The 10,239-nt window shown below is 49.5% G+C and overlaps 1 protein-coding gene across 1 annotated transcript; it reads right to left on the minus strand.

Annotated features, from left to right (window-relative positions):
- Positions 1–7,780: 7,780 nt before the first annotated feature.
- Positions 7,781–9,987, minus strand: LOC114818687 (tumor protein p53-inducible protein 11-like; the record flags this gene model as incomplete). The annotated part of the gene is made up of 2 exons (XM_029085645.1): positions 7,781–7,914; positions 9,886–9,987. Coding segments are annotated over 2 exons (236 nt in total), but the record flags the coding sequence as incomplete, so codon positions are not given.
- Positions 9,988–10,239: the final 252 nt, after the last annotated feature.

Below are 10,239 nucleotides of genomic sequence, written 5' to 3' on the forward strand. Positions count from 1 at the left end.
GAAGGAAAAAAAAAAATCAGAAGAAACAAAACCTGAAAACAGCCGGAAAAAAAACTTTATTTTTTTTAACAAAATGGGATTGGGAGAAAAAAAAAAGAAAAAAAAAAAAGAAGAAAAAAAAAAGAAAACAAAGAGGGTTGTAATATATGAATGACCAAAAGGATTGTACTTCAGGGGCTGGAACTTTGAGGTGATGTGCACTACACTGTACACCGGACCCTTGCCCAGAGCCACCCGCAGCAGCCGTGGAGCAGGAGGAGCCCAGCGCAGCCCATTGCACTAGAGACTGATGGAGCTGGCGGAGAGGGGGGGATGGATGAGCACAGCTGCCTCTCCTGCAACACCGTGCCTACTGCTCACAAATTCCTCATGATTTAGACAGCAAAGGACTGAGGAACAGCCATGCAGGGGCTGGGTAAGGCAACAGGTTGGCCAACGTCGATGACTGTCCAGGTGGGTTTGGAACAAGCGGTGGTGGCTCTTCTCAGAAGTAGGTAATTGTTGGTGTGATGCTGGTTTAATGCTCAGCCACAGAATGAAAACAGCCCCGTTCTTCAGTGGAAGCTTTGTCCCTGTCCCCTGAAACTTGTCTGAGAGGTCAGGCACTTCAGTGAGGCTGGCTTGGCTTTCTTCTGGAGCCCCAAGCAGGGGCAGCGTGGTCTGACTTAACGATGGGACTCAGCTAAGGCTGCCTGATGGTGGAGTTTGGTGCTTACCTTTCTGGTTTTTACTAAGATTTACTGTTCCTTGTTGTGAAAAAAAGAAAGAGCAAATGGTTCCCTGCTGTGTTCCCATCTCCTGGGAAAAATAATGGCTCTGGTCAAGAACGACTGATACTGCTGCCTTCCTGAGAAGGGGAGGAAATGGTGTTTAAATCTTGTCGGCTTTTGCCTTTCCCTTCTCACGTGCAAAAAAAGGTTTGTGGTGCTCTGTTAGCATCAATATTTGCAGTGGATTCCTACATGTTTTCCAGCCCTATGGGGAGATCCAGGCCCGGTGCTGGATGGAGGAGGCTGAGGTTTCTCAGCTGCTGTTTTGCCTGTTTGTCTTGTGGCGTCATTTCTGCTGAGAGGATTTCCTCCCGAGATCCTCCCGTGGGCTGGTGACAAAGGCATCAAGTCCAAATTGTTGCAGCTGAGAGTGGTTCCTCCCTTGAGGTCGTTTGACATTTAATTAACGTACCATCTACTTCATCATTTGGAAGTGAACTTGAGAAAGGCGCCTGGGACTGGACCTTGGTCAGAGATTGACTCTCTGATTAAGCAGGAGGTGCTGAGGTCCCAGGCAGGCTCTAGGAGCTCCCATTGTGCAGCCAAACCTCTCCAGCCACTGCCCCAGTGGTCCTGGTTATCAAACCAGACAGGTCCACGTGTGATTGCAGCCCAGAAGGTCAACTGTGTCCCGGGCTACATCAAAAGAGGAGTGGGCAGCCAGGTGAGGGAAAGAAGGGTTGAGGGAGCTGGGCTTGTTCAGCTTGGAGAAGCAGAAGGCTCCGAGGAGACCTCATTGTGACCTTCCAGTACTGGAAGGGAGCTTCTAAACAGGAGGAGAGTGACTTTTGATATGGGCAGAGAGTGATAGGACAAGGGGAAATGGTTTTAAACTAAGAGAGGGGAGATTTAGGTGAGATATGAGGAGGAAATCTTTCACCCAGAGGATGGTGAGACACTGTCCCAGCTTGCCCAAGGAAGTTGTGGCTGCTCCTCCCTGGAAGTGTTGAAGGCCAGGTTGGATGAGGCTTTGAGCAACCTGTGTCCCTGCTGATGGCAGGGGGGTTGGAACTGGATGAGCTTTAAGGTCCTTTCCAACCCAAACCATTCTATGATGATTCTCTCCTCTAGAAGCCTCAACCCCTGTTGCCTTAATTACTCATCTGGTCACTCCCTGACCCCAAACTCATTGTGCTTGGGGGAGGACAGAAGGTGCTGCTGTTTCTTGTTCAACTGAGGTCTTTTTAACAGATATTTTTTAATAGGCTCAGATTATGGAGCACTTTTATATAAAACTTAAACCAACCCCTCTGAAAGCTGCAAGCACGGGGAAGGAAAGTGAGGAGGCAACTTTGTGCCCAGGTTTTATAGCAGCAGATGAGCTTTGCCTGGCTGGAAGGAAGGAAAGCAGCAGAAAGACTGGTCCAGAATAGACAACCATCCTGGTTAAATGTCCAGGTTGGAGAATTGGGATATTAAGGATGAGGAAGGAGGCATTAGAGCTTTTCCAAGCTTCTTTTGAGAACAACAAGTTGCTCATCAGCACGAGAGGGCTCCCCCGTGCCGCGGCAACGGAGCAGCCTCAGATGTTGCATTAAACCTCGTGGAAAGCTTTTTCTGAACTATTTCCCTCTGGATCTGCTTTTAATGAGGTATTTTATCATTAAATTCTGGCCCTGTTGTTTAATGAAGGAAGGGGGTTTTTTTTGCTAGCCAAAACCCAGCAGTATTTGTACCCGACAGCAGGTGCTGCACTTCAGACAGGAAAAAAATCTGTTGGCTCGACTGGAGCCAGGCAGGAGGTGAACTTATCTCTTCTGCTCTTGCCTCAGGAGATGGTGGCAGGGACTGTTCTGGGGGAGCAGTTCCCCAGGGAAGGAAGAAAACTATGAGCAGAGATGTGAATTTGGCTGGAAGTGAATGAGAGAAGCAGAACCACCTTCTCCAATCTCCAATTTCTATTTTTTTTTTCCTTTCTCCTCAAGTTTATTATGCAAAAGCCTGGCTGGCTCAGGTCAGAGCCTGGAAGGTGAATACTCTGATTTGTGTATGGTGGGTGGCTGAAGGGGAAAAAATATTAATAATAATTAAAAAAAAAAAAAAATAGCCTTAAAGTGTTTTTTCTGCCACCAGTGGAACTGGACCAAAGCAGCCAGAGCACCAAGTGATAAACACAGACATCAATAAGCAGGGTCTTTATTTCTCTTTGGCTTTCCTAATTCTGTACTCACTGCTTTGGCTGGTTTTAGCTTTCTCACTTTCCTTCTTCCCTAATGGTTCTCCCTGGATTTAAAAAAAACCCAAACAAACCCCAAAACTCTTTATTTGCCTGGAATTCTGGCCTTTGCACGGCTGTTTCTCCCCTTACCTTGTCTGATCCCTCATTGGTTTTTTTCTGGATGAAGACTTCAGCTCCTCTCTGCAGCTGGTTGATGTGCTCCGTTAGGAACCCAACCTAAAAACCCCACCAAAGGGCCAGGCAGCACCTTTGTAACAAGAACTGGAGATAACAATGAAGATAATGAGCAAATCTGAGAGGACCTGTGGAAAATTGGTAACAAGCCAAAGGGATTTAATGAGCAATCAAGCCCAGAAAGCAGAGCCATGGTGCATGGCAGAGCATGGCCATTTGTTGGGGTTGTCCCTTGGTTTTATGTGGCTGTCCCCCCTGTTGTACAGTCGTTTTCAGAACAGTAGGCAGGAGAAGCAAGTGTATTTTTTTATATTGAACAGCTCTGGTGAATATTTTGGGGTCAAGGTAAGAGTCACTGAGCAGGCTGGGGACCAGAGGGATGTCCACCTCCTTCGCTGTAGCACTGTGACCATGGCCCAAGCACCTTGGATGGAAGAAGTAGAGAGCAGCAGCCTGTGCCTGGCAGCCCACAGCCCCTCTGGGTACCCTCTGCCTCCCGGCTGTTATTTAATGATCAAACAATTGTCACAAATGCCTGGGAAAAGGGCTGCGTGTGAAATAATGGTTGAAATCTATTTTAAAAGAAATAAAATAAAATAAAATTGTAAATGTTCTTTTTATTAGATAGTGGAGCTAATTTATCCTGTATGCCCTACTGTAATGCTTTTTTTTATATTGAAAGGAATTTTTTTTGTTTGGTTGGGTTTTTTTGGTAATATAAACCAGAACACAAGCCTGAAGCACTCTCTGCACGGTTTTTGTGTGCGTTTCTTAAAAAAAAAAATAATTAAAAAATAATAAAAAAATAAAGAAAAGAAAGATATTGTGACAGTGAAGTGAAACAGCTTTAATTTTCACTAGTTGCTTGGTGTTAAGTACAGTCACTTTCTTACCAGAGGAGAAAGAATAAACTCAGGTACAGCAGCTAAAATGAGGTATAAACTGAAGTGTCCCATTCTCCCCACCCCCCCAAGTAAAAACCTTTGACCAGAAAGGAGAGGGCAGCTCAGGACAGACAGAGCCTCTCCAGTGTCACCAGCTCCAGTTTGCCAGATAGTGGTAGATAAGGCGATGTAGGGAGTTGATGTGCACGATGAGCTTTCTTCACCCTCAAAAGCGAGGGCTCTGTGAACACAAGGGTTTGAGTCCATCTCTGGTAGAAGAAGGGGGTCAAGCTGTGGTCCTGGCTGGTGCCTGCTGGGAGCACAACCCTTTGGAGGACTCCCAGCCCTGGACAACATCCCACAGATACAGGTAATTCATTGCAGTCTCCCCTGGGAGATGGTGTCCATCCATGGCCTGGTGTCCATCCACAGCTTGTCTTTCTCACATCTCTGTGGAGATGTGTTGTCTCAGCAGATCAGTAGTAGAGCCTGAAGTGATGTCTCTGGCTTTTGGTCCCAAATTATCTGCTCACCTGGCACCTGCAGCTGTGATGTTGGTCCCAAATTATCTGCTCCACTGGCACCTGCAGCTGTGATGCCAGCACTCCTGTCCTCAGCGACCCAGCTCTGTACAAACCTTTCAGCATCTTCCTCCCTTTCCTCCATTCACACCAGAGTGAAGACAACCAGCCACAGTTGGTTTGTTTCCAGCCCAGTTCTGGGCTCCATCCTTAAACCACCCTGAGAAACTCCCTCTTAGACCTCACCTGCTACAAATTTGGCTCCTCAAGTGGACCTGGCCATGATGCTCCTGCAGCACCTTGCTGATGAGGAGGGACCATGCCAGGGACCACAGCCTTTTTGTAGCCAGTGCCAGGCAGGAGCACCCATTTGCCCCATCTCACTTAGTTGTAGATGATATGTAGAGCCCCAGTTCACTTCCATACTTCCTCCATGGTCCATTTATAGCAAGATAGAGCAAGAAGCATGAAAATAAAACAACTTCTTAATCTCTCCTCTTTCAGGACCAGCTATCAAGTAGCATGAAATCTCTTGCTTGGCCACTCCCCCAGACTCTGCTCTATGTTGGAGCAGAAGACATTGACTGACAAAACTAGAAGTGGTTAAGTAAGTTTTGCAGGGGCAGCTGCTAAGCAGGGAACCAGAGGAATCTGACCTCACCTGATTTAAAGCTCCTTTGGAAAGTTGGAATTGCTTCCCTCACCTTCCCCCTCCTGATTGAACCATCAAGAAGTCTTCAGAGAACTGCTCTCCCCTCTTGCAGTAGCTCATTTCTCTCACCTGCTGGATGACATTTTAAGGGATGCTCATCAAGCAACCAGCTACAGACCCAGAGTCATAACTAAGTTCCTAGGATGGGAAGACAGCATTAAGAAAACCCTCCATTTCCTTCTTCTGCAAGATTGCTTTGGCTGTGGTCAGTGTTACTTGTCTTTCCTAGAAACACAATTTCCCCCCCCCGCCCCCCAAAAAAAAAAAAACCCAAAACCCAAGAATCACTCTGTGTGTACATTCATGTGACCCCCCAAAACACAAAGACTCGAGCTTCACGTACCTACACCAACAACTACAGCCCAAGTGCTGCACTGAAGCCACTGCAGATGCCCATGCAGGTGATGTGTGTGGGGTGAGAGCAACTGCCACAGGGTCCAGCTCCCACACCTACCCCACTCCATCTCATCTGTCACACTCTCCACGCTGCACTTGATCATTTCCTGCCTCACAGGGAAGAAGTTTCCTTCTTGGAGCCCAATTCTTCCACCTGAACAGGAAGGCTCCTCTTAAATACAAGTTTTAGTTGCTCAGCATCCTATTTTGGCCATGCTGAAAGCAGCTTGGGAGGCTTGTGTTGTTGGGAGGCTCCAGAATGTAGCCTGCTGTTGGATAATGTTGCCTCTCCATTTGATTTACTTCTTTGGGGGGAGAGGGGGGGAAATAATAATTAAAAATTTACAGTTGTGATGTTTCCTGGTTTAACTTTTCCCACTATTCTTAACCTGACAGAGATTTTTGCGTGGCCAGTAGGTACAATGCACACAGTGTCCCACGTTTCTGCAGCTGCTTCTACATGCCAAAAGCACTAACACAACACAGAGTAACTACCCACTACCACCTTCTAACTCTACTCAAGATACTCAACGGCAATAGCCGTAGATCCCAGTCTCACCAGTAGCTTGAGGGCTGTTGTTCACACAAGCACTTCCCTTTGCGTAGGCATCTTTCTACTGGGATTTTTTTTTTGGGGGGGGGAGGGACGTCATCTCCATTCCAGGGCACACTTTGATCCAGTCAACAGTAGTGCATGAGTAGTAAGAAGTCCATATCCTGTACGTAAGACCTTCTGGCTTTAGTCCCATGGAGAACAAAAACCCGCCGCCTCCAGCTGTGGGCAGGGATAATCCGCAGGGAAGTGCTGGGAAGTAGAGCAGCTAATGCTGTTAAAGCCCAGGAGATGTTGGAGAAACTGGCCAGTGAGTACTACAGCACATTTAGTCCTTCCTTGGTGGAGCTAGAGAAAGCAATGATGCCTTCATACACCCCGCTTCCTTGCTGTTCTTCATCCCAGATAAGTATCTGAATGCTACAAACTTTGGTCCTCTCCAAGTCAGAAGAGCTGTGATGATGTCTGTAGATCAGCAGAGCTGGAACACCATCTCCTGCAGCTGGGCCTCATCTCGAGAGGCTGCTCCCTGACCCAAGCAGCTGCACTGATGCTGGCTTTGCTCTCACTAGCACTAACCACATCAGATGCTACCCCACACCCACCAGTGCTGCTACCACCAGTCAAGCTACAACTGTAGGAAGTGTTTTGGTGTGAAGGAAGGGGAGCCCCAGCCTAGAAACATCACAAAACATCCCAAGCAAGGGGGTGGCTTTGTGCTCATTGTGAAGGGAACAAGCAGGAAGCCTCCCTCTTCTTTTGGTCCATCTCCTGCCAAGCTTTGCACAGCATCTGGTGCAAAACTACAAGCTGGGTGGCACCTCTGGCAGCGAGGAGAGAGCTGCATGTAAAGCGCTGAACTAGACTTAGCCTCGTCCAGCTCCCTAGAGAGTCAGTTCTTGCTAAAAGGGGAACAAAATCACAGAATCATAGGGGTTGGAAGGGACCTCAGGAGATCATCCAGTCCAACCCCCCTGCCAAAGCAGGTTCCCCACACCAGATTGCACAGGAAAGTGTCCAGGTGGGTTTTGAACATCTCCAGAGATGGAGACTCCACACCCTCTCTGGGCAGCCTGTCCCAGGGCTCCGACACCCTCACAGTAAAGAAGTTTTTCCTCATGTTGTACCTGAGGGCACACTCCACCAGGCAGGGCTTACCCAGGGAAGCTGCCGAGTCCTTCATCCCATCTCCTCAGGGATTTGGTTTCAATGTGCTGGGCTTATTTTGTGCTTTGTTCCAGCGGGTTCAGAGCCTGTGATCCCATCAGCCAGTTCCCCCTTCCCTGGGAAACTGACTCTTTTCCCTGAGCCTGCCAGGCCTGCACACCTCCCTGAGCCTTCCTCCCGCTGCTCCTCACCCTCTGCAGAGGGGCTGGGGGGGGCCTGTCTAACACTATTCCCCCCCCCCCCCCCCCCCATCTACCCCGGCAACCAACCCCCCACCAGCCCCGGGTTACACACCGATTCATGCCGGTAAGTGGAAAAGAAGGAAACCACTTTAGAAACAAAAAGGACTTAATCTAAAAAAAATATAAAAATTACCGACACAAACTCCCCCCTCCCACCCTTCCCATCACAAAAAGCCCAGGAATTAGACTTTCTTGGGACGGCGTCCAACTTGGAAATAATAATAAACGCTGATGAGGATGAAGAGGGCTCGGCTGACCAGGAGGAGCACAGCACCTGTGGCTATCCGGCTGCTCTCAACCAGGGAGACTGTGGTAACTGGAGGAGAAGGAGGGAGACAAGGCAGAGGTTGGTGATGAATAAACACATGGAGACAAGGAGCACAAAGCTGTTTTCTGCTGCCCTCTAATGCAGTTTCTGAGCCAGACCTGCACAAAGCAGAAGCTCCCACACACAGTGAACCCACAGCAGAGGCTCAGCACTACCTTGATTTTACAGCCTTGAGGTGACCCACAGACCTGGGGTCCCAGGAGCTCTCACTTACAGGAACCCTGCTTTAAAGGAAGCCCCATGTTCAAAGAATCCCAGCACTGCCTGGATTGGAAAAGACCTTTAAGACCATCAAGTCCAATCATGAGCCCAACACTGACCAGTCCCCGACTAACCCATGTCCCTCAGCACTATGTCTACACGACTCTTCAATCCCTCCAGGGATGGGGACTCCACCACTGCCCTGGGCAACCCCTTCCAATGCCTCAGAACCCTTTCAGCAAAGAAATTCTTCCTCACATCCCATCTCAACTGCCCTGGGCACAACTTGAGGCCATTTCCTCTTGTCCTGTCACTTGGTCCTTGGTTGAACAGACCCACCCCCACCTCTCTCCACCCTCCTCTCAGGGAGTTGGACAGAGTCAGAAGGTCTCCCCTCAGCCTCCTCTTCTCCAGGCTCAACAACCCCAGTTCCCTCAGCTGTGAACTCATCACACTTGTGCTCCAGACCCTTCCCCAGCTCCGTTGCCCTTCTCTGGACACGCTCCAGCACCTCCATGTCCTTCTTGGAGTCAGGGGCCCAACACTGAACCCAGCACTTGAGGTGCAGCCTCACCAGTGCCCAGTCCAAGGGGAAGAGAACTTCCCTGGTCCTACTGGCCACACTAGTGCTGATCCAGGCCAGGATGCCCTTGGCCTTCTTGGCCACCTGGGCAAAAGGTGTTCAGGTAGCCACAGCCCAAAATGGTCACTTTAGCAGATGAGAGTTTCCCTCATGCTCAGGTGTTAATTGTGGAAGCTGCAGGTTCCTGAGTTTGCTTTGTGGTTTGACCACTTTAGTGCTGATAAATATTTTTCAAACGTAGAAACACCTATAAAACATGCAGAGCCCACACATGCTGCCTCTTTTCTAGGCATCTCTCTTTTTTTTTTTATGGCTACTAACACATAGCCCATATCAAACCCCACTACCTTGTAACATGGTTAGTGAGCTCCCAAGATGCACGTACAAAAACCCCCCTTCCTTGTTAAATATAGACAAGCTCCTTAGAAACCAGCTGAACTGTTCTTCTCTGTTTCAGTAAGACCAAACATCCCTCTTTTTAGTGGAGGTTGCTGCAGTCTTTTCTCATTAGCCCCAGAATCTAGGCAGCCCGCTCCAGGAGGTGAGGTTCTACCACCTCTCTGGGCAACCTGGGACAGTGTTTCACCATCCTCAGTGTAACATATTTCTTCCTTACATCTAGAGTCTGAATCTCCCCTCTTTTAGTTTTAAACTATTTCCCCTTGTCCTGCTAAAAAGTCTGTCCCCATCTTCCTTACAGGCCCCCTTCAACTATTGAAAGGTGCAATGAGGTCTCCCTGGAGCCTTCTCTTCTCCAGGCTGAACAGCCCCAACTCTCTCAGCCTGTCCTCACAGCAGAGCTGCTCCATCCCTCCCATCATTATTGTGGCCCAAGGTTATCTTCACTAGTCCTGCAGAGCAAAGGAGCCACCTCCAGCACAAGGCAGGCACAGCACGGGGACAGCTGGGGACAGGGCTGCAGATAGGCAGTAGAGACAGCATCTCCCCATCAGCTGAGCCCACTACAACACCCAGGACCTCACCCCACAACTCCTTCAACCAAGAGTTTACTCCATCAGCCCTAAAGGCACTGCTCCAATTTTGCCTTCGGTCCCACCACTTGTCCTGCCCAGCCCAGCCCACCCTCTCCCTCCTACCACCACGGTGTGGGGGGACACAGTGTGTACCCCCATCCTTTGTGTCCTCCTCCCAGCTGGGTGGCTGCAGCTACTCACCCAGGAACTGCACGGCGAAGTAGCACGCCTCAGTCAGCAGGCTCCAGCGGATGATGATTTTTTCAGCCGTGTAAAGGGCGTTCCACATGATGAGCGAGATACCTGCAGAGGAGAGGAGAGCAGAGCATGAGGGCCAGGGGGATCCCTGGGAAGGGGCAGCCCACCCAGCTGCTCCCAGATGAACTGTTTCAACCCCCCATGGGAGGGTGGCAGCTCCACCAGCCCTTGCTGACCCCAAAAGAAAGGCACCCTGCCAGCACCTGCCTGTCCTTTGGTGCTGGGGACCAGTTTTTGCAGCCTACCAGCCCAGAAAGGAACCTGACTGGGCACCCAGAAGGTCCCACAGCCTGGGAG

The sequence above is a fragment of the Antrostomus carolinensis genome, unplaced genomic scaffold, assembly GCF_000700745.2.
Source record: "Antrostomus carolinensis isolate BGI_N321 unplaced genomic scaffold, ASM70074v2 scaffold11106, whole genome shotgun sequence".
In the NCBI taxonomy this organism is placed as follows: Eukaryota; Metazoa; Chordata; class Aves; order Caprimulgiformes; family Caprimulgidae; genus Antrostomus; species Antrostomus carolinensis.